This window comes from Mandrillus leucophaeus, unplaced genomic scaffold (assembly GCF_000951045.1).
Source record: "Mandrillus leucophaeus isolate KB7577 unplaced genomic scaffold, Mleu.le_1.0 Scaffold2024, whole genome shotgun sequence".
Lineage (NCBI taxonomy): Eukaryota > Metazoa > Chordata > Mammalia > Primates > Cercopithecidae > Mandrillus > Mandrillus leucophaeus.
Genome location: NW_012102060.1, coordinates 21,428 through 40,348, shown reverse-complemented (window position 1 = coordinate 40,348; position 18,921 = coordinate 21,428). Strand labels below are relative to the sequence as shown.

Here is an 18,921-nt window from a genome sequence, read left to right as displayed (position 1 = left end):
CCTGAATGACTTGGGAAAGCGTGAGAGGGTTTTGAGCGGAAGGGTAACATGACCTGACTTACATGTTTGAAGGCTCACCTGGGTTGCTGGGTTGAGACTAGCCTGTGGGAAGGATGCAAGAGCAAAAGCAAGGAGATCAGTTGGGAAGCTACTGCAGGAATGCAGGGGACAGATAAAGTGGACTTGGCGGGAGGAGGAGTGGAAGATGGAGGGACATGTGGGCAGATTCTGGATATGTGTTGAAATTGGAGAAAAGAGGAGTCACTGATGGATCAGATGTGGGATATAAATGATGGAAGGAATCAAGAGTGACTATGGAGCTTCTCCATGGAATTACCTTTTGCTGAGATGGAAAAATTATAGGAGGAGTAAATTTAGTGGGAACAGGAATCAGGAGTTTTTGTTCATGCTGAGTTCGAGATGCCTTTTAGAAATCCAAAAAGAAATACTGAGGAGGCAGTTGGATATCACAGACTGAAGTTCAAGTCAGGGTCTGGGATGATATGGATACAAAGGAAATGTTGGCATACAGATGGCTTGTAAGGCCATGACACCTGAAGGAAAGAGGAGCATATCTATTTAACAAGAGAGAAGGAAATGTCAGTGCAAGACAACGAAAGCTGACTTTAGACTCTGGTAAGGGGCAGTAGCCTCTGTTCCTAATGTAATAATGACCTAACTGAGTGGCTACCTTGTGCCAGATCCTATGCGAGACACCTTACCTCTGTCACCTCATTCAATCTTCATATCCAGCTTCTATCATCCCCATTTTATGGATAAGAAAACTGACAGTAAGAAGTAAGAGGTTTGCTCAAAGACACTCAGCTTTCGGTGACTGAATCATGATTTTAACTCAGGTCAGCCTGATTCCCAAACCTGTTGGCTCTTTCCACTAAGCATACTCTCTCTAGAGAAAGCAAAATGAATCTGCTTAATGGCAACAATAACAGGTAAACAACAAATACATAGTTTGTAGTAAAAGCAGTTTATTGTAATAGGTAAGGACTTGGGTTCTCATGCTTAAGTGCCTGGGTTTTAATCCCAGGTCTTCAATGAAATAGCTGTGTGCTCTTAGCCCCTCCTAATCTCATTTTTCTTATCAGTAAAATGAGAAAATAATGATATACACTTAGGATTTATTGTGAGAATAAATTAGTTGTTAACTGAAAAACTCTATGATATCTGAACATAGAAAATGTTCAATACATCTTATCTATTATTATGTAGTCAGTATATAAAGATAAATCTATTTGAATTATCACATAGTCAACATATGTAAAGAAATTCCTGCTCTCAGCTCCGCAAATATTGTTTGAGAGCCCACTATGGAGTGGGGAGGTTATAAGAGGAATAAAGTGATTCATGCTTTTGAGGTATGTCACTTCCAATGCAGTATGTATGATACAATAGAAGTTAGCACAAATGTTATAGAACAAAGAAGAGGAAGGGCTTAAAAAAATACTAAAGAAATCCATAAGAAAAAGTATTAAAAATATTGAAAAGAACCCTAATGATGAAAATTTGAGAAACTCTTATTCTATAATTTTGTTCCTACCTGTTACTTGTTATTATAGTGACTTTACTTGCAAAATGGTTTTACGGATAGTTGAACACACCAAATTTTAGAAAGATCACCACATTCCCTTTTTGTTGCTGGGCTTTCATACACCTTCATATGGGCTTTAATATACCTTCATACATATTACAAAGTAACCTCTTGCAGAGCCATTGTTGATCATTTCAAGGAAAATTATTCTGTATTTTTAAATGGTTTACACATCATTTATGACATTATTCACGTTACTTTCACAGTGATAAGAAAGGAATAAAAACAAAATATAGATTTACTTAGTTACCCCATTCCTTCTCCTAAACCAGGTAAGGTATGAGAGTCTGCAAGAGAGTCCAGGATAAAAGCAGTACTTACTAAGCACCTTCCATGCACCAGGCACAGTGCTAGGGTTTTCACATGCTTTCTTTATCCTCATCCTCATACTCTGACAGGTATTATTAACCCTATTTTTGCTGACATAGAAGCTGAGGCTGAGAAAGCCCCAGGGTCATCCAGCTAGTAAATGGAAGGTCTGTCTGATTCCAAGCTCATCTTCTTGCTACTCTACTGTGCTACTTCAGGTTACCGGTTGATGTACGAAGGAAACCAAATGAATTGGTTTGTTTTGTTTCTTTGTTTTTTGAGACGGGATCTTGCTATGTTGGCCAGGCTGGTCTCTAACTCCTGGGCCCAATAAATCTTTCTGCCTCAGCCTTCTGAGTAGCTGGTGCTACAGACATGCACCACCGTGCCCAGCTTTAAATGAATTGTTTTAAGAAAGAAATGGGCCGGGCTTGGTGGCTCATGCCTGTAATCTCAGCACTTTGGGAGGCCAAGGCAGACAGATCACTTGAGGTCAGGAGTTCAAGACCAGCCTGGCCAACATGGTGAAACCCCCTCTGTACCAAAAATACAAAAATTAGCCAGGCATGGTGGCACATGCCTGTAATCCCAGCTACTCAGGAGGCTGAGGCATGAGAATTGCTTGAACTTGGGAGGCAGAGGTTGCAGTGAGCCGAGATCGCACCACTGCACTCCAGCCTGGGCGATAGAGCGAGACTCAGTCTCAAGAGAAAAAAAAAAAGAAAGAAAGAAAAGAAAAGCATTATTCATTCCACTCTGGGTAAACACTATTTTTCTTTGGGTGACTTCTGACCCTTAATTTCCAACTAATGCCCATCAGAGGTAGGGAAGTAGTTTGCCCAGGAGCTGGAAGACATTGATATTCTGATTCAAGGACTCAAGCTCTATTACAATTAGTTTAAGCAAAGACTACAAATTATACCCAAAAAGTACTCGTTTTCATTTCAATGCCCTTCCTGCAGCATCCAGATCAAACACATGCTAGCAGGAATGAAAGAAACCTTCGAAAGGTCTTTGAGACTGAGTAGAAAGAGGGAGATCACTTACATCTACAGGATACCTACTATGTGCCTGCGTGGTGCCTGGTGCTTTACATATTCATCTCCATTTAAAACTCACACCCATGCTGTGGGGTAGGTGTGATTAACATATTTCACTGAGGTTAAAAGGGGCTATAGGACTTGTCTAAACCACACAGCCAACCACTGTCTACACAGAGCTCTGACCAAACTCAAAGCTCATGCTCTTTTACCAGACACTGCTATCTCTCATTTAAAGATTTTTCTGAAATAAATACAAGCATGACAATAGGTTCCACCTCTGGATTCCACCATGCTGATTTCCATTATATAATATGACATCAAAAAGCTTCCCACGCTGATGAAGCTATCTATCATAGTATTACTCAGTGTGTTAGTATCTGAGTATTAATCAGTATAGCGATGTTGAAAACCCTTGGAATATTTCTTTCCCGGATATATGTGCGGAGGACACAGTGAAAATTCTGAGGACTGGTTAATACTAGTCACATGAGGGAGGAATTTAGATGAAAGTTAAATGTAGAGAAGACAAGGCAGTTTTCACCACTTAGATTTTTTTTTAAAGAACGTTTTCATTTTATTTTAAAACAAAGCAGTTCCTCTTGAATTCTTCAAGCCAAACCACGAATACATCCATTAAAGGAACAGGGATCGATAAGCTGCTGGAGGGCCAGTAGCTCCCATGTGGGATTCCTGAGAAGACAGCAGGTCAGCATCAGCTGTGCTCAGGGGTTTGCGTGGCTTCTCCCAGTCGCCCTCAGCAGCCCACCTCTAACAAACTGGTCATCATGGAATCCTACTTTTATAACTGCTTTGGAGCATTTGATTTATTTTTCTCATTTCATTGTCACAAAACCATGAAAGATCAAGTAGGAATTTCCAGCTCTGTTTTACCGTATGAGAAAATCAAGGCTCAGAGAAGTGAGAATACTTACCTAAGATCACAAATGAATTCATGGAAACCAGGTCTCCTACCTCTAGGACCACTGCTCCTAGTTCGACACCAGTGATCCTCAACCAGAGGCAATTTTGTCTTCCAGGGAACATTTGGCAATTTCTGGAGAGATTTTGGCCATCACAAGTGGGTGGGGTTGGGGGATGCTACTGGCATCTGTTGTGTAGAGGTCAGAGATGTTGCTAAACACCCTACAATACCCAGAACAGCCCACACAATGAATCATCTAGCCCAAAATGTTGAATGTTGGGGTTGAGGAACTCTTTTCTACACTGTACAATTGTAAACTATAGAATAACAATAATATTCAATAGTAATTTCCATTTATTGTGTGTTTACAATGAGCTGAAAACTATGCTGATACTTTTAGGCATTATCTCATGTTTAAATAGTTCTATCCCCCTAAGAGTAGGGTTTTATTATACCCAACAAAGAAAACTGAGACTTGGAGAGGTTAAGTAACATGTGTCTGAGGTCACATGGTTAATAAGAAGTGGACCCAGGACTCACATCTGTAGCCAGCCTTTTAAACTGTAGTTTATGCATGTATGTTGTGTGTGTGTATCTGTGTGTGTGTGCGCGCAAAGAGATAAAACTTGAGAATAACTTCATTTTATAGTGAGTTGTAAGCTAATGGGGCAGATTTGAAATGATCTCTTTTTCTCTTCTATCCCAAATGAGACAGAGTCTCATAGGAAAATTCCTGCATTCTTTAGCTAACTCAAAGTTAAGGAGATTTCAGAATCTCCATGGGGTTTCTCATTTTCCTACTGATAACTTTTGTTTTAGTTTCAACCAAGTAAAGCTAAAAGAAGCATAGGTCTAATTAAATAGAAAATGTGAACGTTTGTTGTACTTTCTCTAATAAAGGCGCTTGAGAACAGTCTGCTGCAGATTGTTTTATCTGTGAACTTTCACTCCAGAGCAGAATATAAAATTAAGTACAACCAAATATGGCCGTTGTAAATTCTGGGAATTGGCTTGGCTAGGATTATATGCATATGCCCAGACAGTGCTTAGAGAAAGTGAAAAAAAACAAGAAAAAAGATAGTTTGGGCAAGACCTGGCTTCTCATCCTCCATGTCTTTTCTTTCATGTCCCAGGCATCTAACAATTAGAATTACTAATTATTTATTCATTCACTCACAGAAACCAATATATGTTGAGCTTCTACTGTGTCTCAGACCCTGTGAACAAGCTAAATCAGACCATGCCCTTGTGTAGCCTACAATCTAATGAAGGAATCAGGTGGAAAAAAAAAAAAACATGTGAATCACATTAAGTATTGTCATATAGTTCCCAATTTTATGTCTGCTTTTTATGATTGACATTTTAAAATGCCATTTTAATGATGATTGCTGCTTGTTGAATACTATGCTAAGATATCTGTGCCGGCATCTAGCCTAGGACGTAGTTGGTGCTCAATAAAATGTATTGAATTAATTGGTTTAATCCTCACAGTAAACACAAGATAAAGGTATCATCTCCTTTAACTTCTGGATAAGGAAAAACAGACAATGTTGGTTTTACTGAAGCCAAGATTCAAACTGGTTCCATAGAACTTCAGATCCATTCATCCATCTACCATGCCATAGCTGTTTAAACAATAGAGTCCTGATTATTTCAGAGGAACACACATTCCTTCATTTTCCCTTTCCCTTTGATCATTATGATCTCTCTGGGTCTTTGGGATGCTGTCCATTGATTTTCTTATTTGTAGCTCCAGGGATATAGGAATGGAGCCCCCAGTCACAAAGACGTCTACTCTGAGAGACCCTACTGTGCTCCTCTTAGATGCAGCCCTAATATAGACTAGCTCCCCAACAGCTCCACCCACACCTCACAGGGTGTACCCTTCTCCCGTTAAGTACCATCTCCTCTCTTTCTGGAAGCCCCTTGTCTCCTCCAGTCCTCAGAGCTGGCCTTCTTCTCTGCCTGCAAAGCTTCATTCACTATGCTTTTACCTTGTGTTGTGGTCACTTTCCAAGTCAAATATCTTGGGTTGGGTGTAAACTAAATTGAAAAAGAAGCGTTTTGCCTAAGTTCTTTCTAACTGGCATCTAGGCACACTGCCTAGGTTCACCATTTCACTGTAGCCCTTTATCGTTGCTTTTCTATGCAGCTCTGGGGGCACAGCTGTGGAAACTGTCAATACCTCTGAAAGCTCCTTTTGCAACAATCTGTCCATCTTACTTTGGTTGTATTTTATTAATACCCCAAGACTTATGTCTCTCTCTCTCTCTCTCTCTCTCTCTCTCTCTCTCTCATTTATATCCACTATTTGTTTCTTTCTTGATTTGCATGGGAAGGCAGAATCCCGATTGTATTGGTGATTTTATGTTTAAACCATGGCCCTTTATTTTACCCTTGATCAAATCCTGAGGCCACATTTCTTCCCCTAGCCATGGCAGCATGTCTGTTTCTCCTCTAAGTAAAGGTTTCTCCCTCTACCAAATAGAACTTCCAAGCAGCAGTATTGTTTTCACTCCTAAACCAGCTTCACCGAAGAGTACCCCTGATAAGAAAAGTGGTGAATCATTTGGCTCCATTTGGAGTTTTCATACCTGGCCTATTGCTTTTGTATTGCCTTTTAAGTCATTGGCTTGCAACAATTTGCCAAAGGGCGCATTGCCCAGTTTTGTGCCTGAATAGCCTTGACTTGTCCCATAACCTTACAAACATCCACCCTGGGCTCCACTTTGTCACAGAACATATTCTGCAACGTGGTGGTTTACAGTTCGGGGCAAGGCAGATGTTTTCCAGATTGTGAATGCTGCCGTTTTTAACTTGCTCTGTCAGCAGCCTTCTCCCATATTTCATAGAAGACCTGTTGTAAGGCAATTTGTCTTTCAGCCATTTCTTCAAAATAAAATTGAACATTACGGTGAGTTGGATGGTGGAGAGGGGTAAAGGAGGAAGAAGTACAGCACTGTTTTATATAGTTTGAAGCTTTCCAGAAGAGTTATTTTTATACTACAGAGATTTTCAAGATGTGCTTTCATTTCCAGTCTCTATACGTTTTCAACAACAAAGTAAAGAACAATAGTGACCCAAAACTTATAGCTAAGTCATGTTCCATGAACATTTTTAACCATAAAATAATTTTCTCTCAAAGGTTTTTTTGTTGTTGTTCCTAGTATATATTGAGTCATTTACCCAGTGTGTAAGCTGCTCTAGCAATAAGCTTCTGAAACCTCTGAACTCTTTGGGCTCACCACTATGCCAGTAAGAAGTGCTTGTTGATATCTTAACCTTTGGTGACAGAAATCTGATATAACACCACAATGATTGTTGCCACTGGCTTTGTCACAAAGTGTTTTTTGGTTAAGCTTCTGGCAGGAAACATATGGCACAAGCCAACAGACTAACTAAGGGGAATGTTATAATGTAATTATTTAGGAAGGTATAGGCAGAATTAGGAGAAACCAACAGGGAAAGGTGCGAGACCTGGGGCTAACAGGAATGGGAGGTATTACATCCTAGATCAGTTACCTTACCTTGTAGAATATAGCTGAGGCTGAAGAGAGGGCTGTCCAGCACACACTGTGGTCTTTGGTAGAGGGATACAGTCAAAACTCAGCAACCCAGCAAGGGGGAAGCCAGAGGAACAAGGGTTTCAACACATACTCTTCTCCTGCCTTTCATCTCCTGCAAATGACTCCCATAGATTCAACCTAACTAGAATCCACAGATCAAGGGTATCCATTGATACTATCAGTAGAGGTTGGCCTCAGCAAGGAGCTGGTCAGAAAGGACTGAGACTGGATCTGATGGGCTGAGGATACTCAGGGAAAATGTCATTATTGACTTTAAGTCACTTCATAAGAATCAGCTTTAAATGAATTGTTTTAAGAAAGAAATGGGCTTGGGCTTGGTGGCTCATGCCTGTAATCCTAGCACTTTGGGAGGCCGAGGTGGGCAGATCATTTGAGGTCAGGAGTTCAAAACCAGCCTGGCCAATATGGTGAAACCCCGTCTCTCCTAAAAATACAAAAAAAAAAAAAATTAGCTGGGCTTGGTGGCGGGTGCCTGTAATCCCAGCTACTCGGGAGGCTGAGGCAGAAGAATTGCTTGAACCCAGGAGGGGAGGTTTCAGCAAGCTGAGATCACACCACTGCACTCCAGCCTGGGCAACAGAGCGAGACTCCGTCTCAAAAAAAAAAAAAAAAAGTTCAGTAAGGGCCTAAATAAGTTCAACTCAATTTATAAAGTCAGAAAACCTTGGGAGCAACCGTAGAAATCATCTAGCCTCTACTTGAACATTGCCAGACATCTCCAGAGACAGAGAAATCCTTCCACTCCAAAGTGATTATGGAATGATTCCAACTGCTCAAAAGTTCTGCCTTTGTAAGCTAGAAACCAAAACTCGTATACAAAATCTGATTTTTTAAAGATGTTGGCCACTGATTCAAATTTTTTAAAAAACCTAATAAAGAACAAGTCTATGGACTAGATTCAAATTTTAACTTCTGGATAATTTCTTACACAAATCTGAAGACATATATAACATCCTTCATTTGATTTTCTCTTTGGCCTAAAGATCACATGGATCTTCCTACATTTCCTTCCCCATTCTTCTCCTCTAGGTGTTTCCTGCTCCTTTAGAGCCCTTCTTAAAAATGTGGCTCTGAGAAGACACCTTTCAGTGCTTTTTAACCAGAGGAGGTAGAAGAGGACCACGACGTTCTTGATCATTACCCAGTATTGCCAATGAATACTATTATGTTGCTTATAAGTGCCATATATGAAATTTTTTGAGCAATTGCATCATGCTGTTGCTGGGTTCATCTGAGCTTTTAAATCTTCAGTAAAACTTATTAGTAATCTTTTGTTTGTTTGGGGAGTTTGGTTACATCAACAATTGTTTAGTAGATTAGTCTAATCATGGATTTTATAAACAAGGTCTTTAACCTAAAAGCAACTTATAATATTTATTTTTAAAATTTCCACTTCTGGTTTGGATTCATTATATTAGCCTGTTGAGTATGATCCTCTAAAATTTTATTCCATAATTAAACCGTTAGGTATCGTTCCTAGATTCTAACCATTTCAAGTTTGATAAACGTATCATCAACGATAATGTTTAGCAGGCAGGATTCCTCAAGCAGAGCCCTTTACAATTTGATGTTGATTGACTGATTAACATTATTAAATAAAGGCAGATGATGAATTACAAATCCATCTGATGATATTATTATTCAACCCTTCATCTGGTCCATAAGAATGTCATGAGTCACTCAAGTCATTTCATCAAATGTTTTGCTAAAGTTTAAATGTGCTTGGTCTATTACTAATAATCTCATCAAAATGAAAAAGATTTAATTTTATACAACCTATAGAATTTTGTCACTTAAAGATTGGCCGGATTAAAAAGTAGGCAAAGGACTTGAATAGACATTCCTCCAAAGAAGATATACAAATGGCCAATAAGCATTTGAAAAGATGTTCAATATCACTAATAATTAGAGAAATGCAAATCAAAACCCCAGTGAGATACCATTTCACACCCAATAAAATGCCACTGTTAAAAAAAATAGCAAGTGTGAAGAAATTGGAACCGGTGTGATCGGTTGGTAGGAATGTAAAATGGTGCAGCTGCTACGGAAAACAGTGTGGAAGTTCCCAAAAACATTAAAAATAGAATTACCATCTGATCCAGCAATCCCATTTCTGAGTACTTAATCCAAAAGAATTGGAGTCGGGGTCTCAAAATATTTGTTCACCCATGTTCACTGCAGCATTATTCATGATAGCCACAAGGCAGAAGCAACCCCAATGTCCATCAGTGGAGGAATGGATAAAGAGAACATGGTATATGCATACAATGGAATATTGTTCAGTCATAAAAAGAAGGAAATCCTGTCGCATGTTACAGCATCATGAACCTAGAGGACATTAGGCTAAGTAAAATACACCAGTTACAGAAAGATAGATACTGTGTGATTCACTTATATGCGGTACCTAAAATAGTCAAAATCATAGAAACAGAAAGTACCATGGTGGTTGTCAGGGCTGGGGGAAGGGGGGAAATGGGGAGTTATTCAATGAGCGTAGAGTTTTAGTTTTGCAGCATGGAAAAGTTCTGGAGATTGGTTGCACAGCAAGAATATACTTAACATTACTGAAATGTAAAATTAAAAATGGTTAAGATGGTAAATTTTATGGGGTTTTTTTACAATTAAACATTTTTTAATTATTAAAAAAGATTAGCCCCCCCAATTCTTTTATAGAGGAGGAAACTGAGGCCCTGAGAGTTTATAGAAATTTTAGTGAACTTGTGTGGATACCAGTTACTAAGATTTTTCCCAAATGCTTACAAATGGGTTACTCTCCCTAACTTATTGTAGTTAAAACCTTTTCTGCAGGGGAAAATTTTAATCAATGTATATGGCCTATTCAGCATTTTTTTTTTTAAGAATTCATTTGAGAATACATAAGGCAATAGATCATCTACTTAGTATTTCCATCATCAAGTCAAGAGAGTGAATGCCTGGGCCCAACCTGCCAACTGAAGGCCTAATTACCTCTCTCTCTCGGCTTCCAGGCATATATGCCTAAATCACTGGTGCAGGCCCCTATCTGCTACCAACCTGCTTATTTTATAGTTTTCGAATAATAAATCGGTAGTGATTCCTGTTTGTTTTCTATGTTTTTAAATTTTTTTCAGTCAAGGTTGTATTTTAAACTTGTTTAATTTCCCTTGAATTCTAAGGTTCTATAAGATTTCTTCCCAGTTTTGCCATATTTAAAACCAGAGCCTTTTCTTGTTTTAATTCAAAGTAATATCCCAGATGATGTTTCACTTTATTAAAAGTACCTCTTTAATAAGAAATCATGATTACTTTGCTTTAAGCTTCAGGATAAGAAAGGAGTATTTTCTCCATTATATTTAATTACTAATCAAAGTATTGAATATCATTGTAAAAATAAAATAGGAATGTCAGATGTGAACTGTGATACCAAATTGTTGATTTTTAAAAGGAAATTAATCATGTGATCTGCCCTAAGTCGTTGGTTTCAAAAATCTCAAGTATTTAACTTGATGTAACTAATATGTGCATTTAATTTTTAAACAGTTATTCCGAAGTATTAAAAAGCTTCAGCATTCTAATTTTCAGTCAATTTTCTCTGCAATGCATTGGAGGTGTCCGTTACCCTTTAAAATGACCTAGTAAGAATAATGTCCATTGTTCCAAAGTGATTTTCTTAAAATAGTATGATCCCCACCAGATATTAGTCTTCATTGAAAGAAAACTTCGGACTCTTAAGGAGAATAATGAAAAACAATTACGTATAATGGTTTAGGGTAATTTTGATTAGTAATATAATTTACTAGAAGCACTGAAGGTAGACAAGCTTGCATTCCAACCCAGACTCTGCTACTTTGTAGCTTTGACAAGTTATTTTTCCTTTCTCAGTCTTAATTTCTCTATGTGTAAAATCAAGATAACACCAACATGCCTGCCAGGTTAAAATGAGGAATACAAATGCTAGGACATCAAAAAGGACCTAGGCAGATAATAGTTTTCTAATTTTTCATTTGGAAGGATCATTGTTCTGCAGAATATTTTTATATAAGGTTTTCAGAGCCAGCAGAGACTGAATCACCTTCTGGCCAAATGCAGTGAGCTGTATAGGGAAGGAAGTACTTTGTATGGAAGACTTACAATGGGCCTGAATGTGTTTCTGTCACTTCCAACATGACCATGTATTGTTCTCCTTAATTATTTCACTTGGCAAAAAGACATTTGGCCCCTCTGCTTGTTAGCATATCCTCAGTGTAATCAGAAGGAGCCAAGCTTGACTGTTTAAAGGATTCAGCTTCTTGAAGTTTGTTCTCCTGCAGACCTACAGGGGGATTTGTCCCAGGTCCCCGTTTACAATAGAAGACCTTCCATTTACAATAGAAGACCTTCCGTGAATAATCTGATAGGGCATGAAAACAGAATAGACTCCTTTATTTGTCAGACAGGTGAGGCCCTACTTTCTCTTGTTGCTAAAAATCTGGCCTGGAAAAATGACTAGCATTGCATTAGTACTAAATTAGCCTCATTGCTTTTGCAATCATTACCCTCAAAATGATTTCACTGAGAAACCAAGAATAACAACGGAGACTTTACTCCCTTAGGGTACTGAGAAATTTGAAAATGGTTTATAATGTTAATAATAGCCATAACATCCAACAATTTATGGCAATTTTCAATGATCCAAGGTTCTTTCATGAACATTATCTCATTTGATTCTCACGTGAACCAAATAAGATTGGTAGAGCAGATACAGTTATTCTTGACTACCAATCTTATTCATTCCATTGAATAAACGAGGAAATGGAGATCAGAGAGGTTGTTTCTTGTTTAAGATTATTTAGCCCAAGAATTCCAGCACAAAACTTTTATCTGTGAATCCCCCTCTAGTCTAAGGGTAAAGGGTAAACATTGAGTGGTAACTGGTACTAGAATAGATTTGTTGCCTACAGCAATTCTGTGAAGTAGGTATTACTCCCATTTTACAGATGAGTTTGCTTGGAGTGGTTAAGGGCCTACTGAAGGTCACGTAGATAATGAAAAAGACTTTATTCAGAGGTTTCTGTCTCCGTACCCTGTGGCAGACAGTCTTCTACTCAAGTGATTCCTTTCTATCTATAGGCATGTAGACACAATCATTACTGGTGCACCTAGCACTGACTAGAATGGCCTCCAGTGATGCCTGGGATACATATTTACCTGTAACAGTGTATAAAGCAGGGATTTTCTGTAATCTCAGCACTTTGGGAGGCCGTGGCAGGCGGATCACGAGGTCAAGAGATAGAGACCATCCTGGCCAACATGGTGAAACCCCATCTCTACTAAAAATACAAAAATTAACTGGGCATGGTGGTGCGTGCCTGGAGTCCCAGTTACTCAGGGGGCTGAGGCAGGCGAAAGGCAAGTGAATTGCTTGAACCTGGGAGGCAGAGGTTGCAGTGAGCCGAGATCGTGCCACTGCACTCCAGCCTTGGGAACAAGAGCAAAACTCCGTCTCAAAAAAAAAAAAAAAAAAAAAAGGCAGGATTTCAAAAGTATCACATTTGGCAAAGCTTCAGTGTTATTCTCTTCCTTTCAGATCACCCTCATCCTTCCTACCTCCATGAAACAAGAGGAACTATACTAGGAGAAAATAGGGGCAAAATTCTCCGATTATTGGCAGTGAAGTGTAGTAGCTAGAATGGTGGGCAAAAAGCAAGACCTACGATGGAACCCCAGCTTTTGACTTACTAGCTGCATGTCCTTGGGCAACTAACTTACTTAACCACTCTGTCTTCCAGCATCTTCACCTATAAAAATGAGGATAAGGATGTCATCTACTTTATAGAGTTGACTATGACATAAAATGAGTTTATGAAAAGCACCTGGTCCATAGTAATAATAGCTAATATGATTTTGCACCAGTAGAAAATATTTGATAAATATTAAAATTGGGTTTTTGTTTGTTTGTTTGTTTTTTGAGACGGTCTCACTCTGTCACTCAGGCTGGAGTGCAGTGGTGCAATCACAGCTCACTGCAGCCTCAACCTTCTGGGCTCAGGTAATCCTTCCGCCTCAGCCTCTCAAGTAGCCAGGACTACAGACACTCACCACCATGCCTGGCTAATTTTTGAAATTTTTTGTAGAGGCGGGGTTTCTCCATGGTGCCTAGGCTGGTCTCCAATTCCTAGGCTCAAGCAATCTGCCTGCCTCGGCCTCCCAAAGTGCTGGAATTACAGGCATGACCCACTGTACCCAGCCTAAAGTTCTTATTATTTTTATTCTACTCTGTAACCAGATTTAACCCCTCTCGAGTCTCTTCTGAGAGCTAACTCACAGGGCACAGTCCCAACACCACGTTTTGGTATTCCTTGCAAATAACTGATATGCCATATCTCACCTGCCGAACAGTTCCCAAACAAGGCGTGTACGAGTAAAAACTACATATGGTTTATTCTCATTTACATGTACTAGGATAACTCATCATTTAAAGGAACTTTTTGGGCCTTTTCATCACTCTTTTTATACTTCCAGTTTAGCATTTTCAGGACATGTAATTATCTTCTATTTTTCTTACCAGACGATGAGCTCCTTAAGGGCAGAGGACATGTCATACTTAATTTTATATTCCTAGTACCTACAATAGTGCCTGGCATGCGGTAGCTTTTGTTTATTGACTTACTGAATGAGTGGAAGGATAATTGAATGAATGCATGGTTAATTCTTTTGTAAGGTAAATAATAATCTCTGAATTTTGTGTCAATTTGAGTTGTCACACTTTGAGTTTTCTTAAAGATAGCTGATCTTGGTTATCAGGGCATGGCATTATGTAACCCCTCTAATTACTATCCCATAATTCTGTGTTTGTTTTACCAGTCAAATAATTCATTAACCACAATATATGCCTAAGTATTTGGTTTCAATGATCAGGCTCAAACTGATAAAAAGAAAAGTATGTCTCATGTTCTACACATATTATATTCTTTTCCAAGCAATGGGATATAAGATTTCAAAAATATACTTCAAAGTGTTAGCTCTCATAATTATTGGGCTCATATGAAACCATTTAAGAATTCTGGGGTTTCAATAAAGTGTCAGGTTATACAGTGCTGCCATGCTGGAAGGAATTGTAGACACCAACCAAAACAGACACTTCACTTTTGCAGAGGTAAAAAAATGAGGCCCAGAGACGTGAATGTTTTGTTTAAGGTCACACAGCTGATCAAAGATCAAACTGACCCTGACTTCAGGCCCCCATATTCTCAGGCCAGTGGCTTTTTGGACACTGGGACTAGGATTCCTTAGTAATGTTGATTCTGAAAGGTGCAGGATTGGCCCCATAAGTCCAAACCAGCCAAGACAAGGTCATGATTTCTAGAACACCATCTTGTGGGGGCTGATCTGGGCTGGCAGCCAGTGGAAGAAGAGTCCTGTGGTCCACATTAGGGCTCTTGGATGTATACAGTCCATTCACATGGCGTTTAACTTTTAAGGTGTTAGAGAAATGCGGGTCTGCCACTAAAGAGAGGCAACATCAGAGGGGCACCCACACACATACAAAGTCTTCATAATGTCCCTCTGCAGTTTTTAAACATTTGAACTTTAAACTTTTAAACTTCAATAAATTATGTTGAAGGTTTGATGGAAACAAATGGTAATAAGCAATGGATTCCTTTTTTCTCACAGTGGATTTGTGTGTATAGAAGAATAGAAGAGGTGGTTCATTTTAAACTTTGCAATGTAATATTATACATGTTACTTTAAAGATTATAACTTTGGCTCTTTTTCATTTCTGCACCCAGATTCAAAGGATTCCAAGGAGAAGAATAAAATGGAAATCTTGTACATACTTGTGCCAAGTGTTGCCATTCCCCTGGCCATTGCTTTACTCTTCTTCTTCATTTGCGTCTGTCGCAATAACCAGAAGTCATCATCACCACCAGTCCAGAGGCAACCAAAACACGTCAGAGGTCAAAATGTAGAGATGTCAATGCTGAATGCATATAAACCCAAGGTAATGTTAGCAGTACAGAGCTGCATTTGTTCCATGGGTTTCAAGTTAAAACAATATTTTATAACCCTCCCAAGCTTAGAAATCGAATGATATGGAATCAGAGTTTTATAAGTGCTAAGGTTCATTTAACCAAATGCAAAGATGAACTATCTCCCTCTATCTTTTCCCAAGACGCTTTCATCAGTATGTCTACTTCAGTGTTGGGCCAGCCATATCACTGCCTTGTCATAGAGTTGTTGGGCTAGGGGTGATCCCTAAGAAATCATCCTGGCCAGCCCGTCAGGACTCAGACAAACTTCACTGTCAAGAAATCCTTTTTGTTGCATAATGTGCAAATAGTTAAAACCACTATACTATATACTTAAAAATTATTAAGACAGTAAATTTTGTTGTGTTTTTTACCACAATTAAAAAAAAATCCTTTGTATGCCTTGCATCCCTTCTTCTTTGGCTTAAGTGTATTTTAAGAGAAATGTTGTCCTTCCAATAGTCTTTGAATGCTGTTTTATGACAACTAACCTTAGCCTTCTCCACTTTGAGCTAAATCAACCCCTTCCCTTTTGCTTTTCATCTACATCTTTCAACGTTTGAGTTGCTCAAGGTCCTGGCAAGGAACCCAGGGTCACTGGCCCTTACCCTAAATGGAGCCCCTGCACTGCATCTTGGAACTAAAACACAACAGAGTCTTTCTTTCAGGAAAGCCAGCACCATAACCCCAGGCCTCTCAGCAAAAAGATTTCATTTAAATAATTTAAGACTCTTGCATCTAAAAGCCTGGTTTTTTTCTAATTATTCCAATTCTATAAGAACATTCATTCATCCATTCAACAAATATTTATCTTCCCTGTGGACTAGTAACCGTATTATTCTTTTGACCCTCATAAAAAGGAGAAGCATCACTTTTAATAAAATTTTAGGAAAAAAAAGTCTTCACACTCAAATTAACTAATCCTCTTATCTAATAAATGGAGTAGCATAATTGGGCTGACACAGAGCCCTCTTTTTTTTTTTTTTTTTTTTTTTGCTTTACTGTTTAGATTTTTTTTACTTAAAAAGTCTTGAAAATATTTTTGCTATTATAAAGTAATATTTATTGATAGGATTTGGAATTCCTTACATGCTAAATATTCAGTGTCTATATTCTGTATTCAGCAAAACCACTGTTCTCCTGCTGAGTGTGAATTTTTATCATTAAAAAAAAATCTACAGATCCTGAAGACCATAGAGTTCACACAGTAGCCTGGAGGATGGGCAGAGGTGGGGATTCAACTCTTTTGACATCCCAGTTTCTAGCTAACTGATTTACATATATTATAGCATTTTATATAATATCACATTTAATCCTTACTACTTAGTGCTACTATAAAAGTAGTGGAAGCAAATGGACAGGGGTTAATATTGCTGCACATTCACCTAGTTGACCTGGCAGATACTTTTACCTAACTCATGACTTCAAGCTTCTAGTGCAAGAGTAATTGTTCCATGAGACTCTTTCCCTTTCATTTCTGTTGGTAAATGTGGAAAAGTCTTAGAAACACCAGAACTCTGGGTGGGGGAGAGACCTAGATCAGTTTGGCTACAGCAGACAGCAGTTTGGTGCAGTAGCCACCATCCTGGAAAGATGTACTCCTCATTGCCAGGGCAGGAACCCTGGAAGAATCATTTTCATTTTTAGAAATTATCAATTTTGTGGGTTAGCCGTAATCTGCAATTTAATTCTATTTTTAGTGGAGCTTTGTTTTATATCACATGGTGTCCAACAGAGATCCCAGAAAGCTTTGTGGCATAAATAGGAAAAAAGCTAATATATATATCGATGAATACAAACTGTCAAAAACAATACCAGGAGCTTTTACATCCATTATCACAATTAATCCTCACAGCTATTATATAAGGCAGGTATTATTATTACTATTGTACAACCAGGGTAGTTGAGACACAAACAGACTAAGTAACTTGGCAAGGTCCAAGAGCTAGTTATTAGAGGCAATAAAATGTGAATACAGGATTTTTCACCTTTTCTAAATAGAGCCAGCCCTTGCTCTTGCAGAATCTGTGATAACTTTTTCACAGAACAGATCAAGTGGGGAAGGAGGAGAGAGGGTTAGGAAAGCAACTGAATGTGATCCCATTTGGTCAGTTTGTGCTGCAGAGTAACCACAGGCATTCTCCTGGCTTCTGACAAATCTTTAAGGGGCCTGCATGGCAGTCACTGAATGATGTAGTCCTAGCCCTTCCAGGGACATGTACAATTTGGCTAGAGCAATAATAGTTCCCCATCCTTCATGGTCAAAGAGACAAATGTAAAATATACTGGCATGAGTTTTCCCAGAGACTAGGTGAAGTAAACATTGTTTTCATAGTTTCTGGATCATTTCTGAGGTGTGCCTTGCTAAATCTCCCAGTGTCAAGATTTGTCCAATATGAGGCTTAGAGCTTAGCCTTCAACTGTTCACAAACACTCCTGAACCAGAGAAGTAGAAATGGCTTAAATATTTGAATGGGTTGGGGAGGGGAAAGGAAACAACAAAAACAAATGCTAACTTTTTTTTCTGACCCTTCTAAGGGACTTGGCCCCGATCAAATTTGAGTTATTCAATTGTTTGTTTTGGTTCTTACTGAGTGCCTTTCCTGGAAAAAGCACAAAGGACTTTGTAGACCTTAAAGAAAATTCCTAAATGTAAACAGAAAATCTCTAAAACTGCTTTGCAAGGTCACTGACACATAAATATTACATGTACCTATAAAATCTAAAAGGAAAGGACACACATAAGAAAGAAAGAAAAAAAAGTCCTGAAAACAAACACTCCACCAGAGCACAATCAAAAGAATCTTTGGAGGTGAGGATGAAAAAGGAATGAAGGATAGAAGCCAGTCTTCCCTAGCCTTATTCTTTTTTCCCCTTGGCCAATTCAAAAGTCAGAGACTCTAGGGTTCTTATTTATCCAAATGAATATGCTCTTCAGGGTTCAGACTCTCTGCTTCCATCTCTCTTCACTTGCTGAGCTGCTAAAATTCTCCTGAGTGTGCTCCTGTGGGAGATTAGAAACCGACACCCTCGAGAGAGGACAATAGGGAGCTGCCGAGAGACTGGCTGACGAGGCCCAGCTTGGGTCCCCAGAGAGGTAGGACGATGCAGTTTGAAGTAAAAGCTTTTGATGAGCCATGAGTTTCCTTCTGATCTGTGGGCAAAGGAAGCCAGTGGACCAGAGAGGCACCTTAACACTGAAGAGTCAGGAAGATGGAGATGCCCTGGATCCCCCGCCAGCTGCTCTGTGACTCTGAGAAGCCATCTAGCCTTTTGCAGTTCAATTTTCTCAGCTGTTCAGAGGAAGAAGTAGACTGAGCTCAAGGAGAAGACTGTTTATTTTCCTGTTATTTTGTTTAGCCAAAGATTTGAAGCCATTCAGTCCTCTAATGAGTACTGTAGTGATGCCTAAACGAAGCAGGATTGTTCTATATTGCATTACAAATTTTACAATCTGAGTGAGGTT

The 18,921-nt window shown here is 38.9% G+C and overlaps 1 protein-coding gene across 1 annotated transcript in view; it reads left to right on the top strand.

The window, feature by feature from the left end:
- Positions 1–18,921, top strand: part of ROR1 (receptor tyrosine kinase-like orphan receptor 1) — a 161,178-nt gene that overhangs the window by 126,159 nt on the left and 16,098 nt on the right. Inside the window, exon 7 of the mRNA XM_011979538.1 lies at positions 15,216–15,427. Coding sequence (XP_011834928.1) covers positions 15,216–15,427 — 212 coding nt within the window. The remainder of the gene's footprint in view (positions 1–15,215; positions 15,428–18,921) is intronic.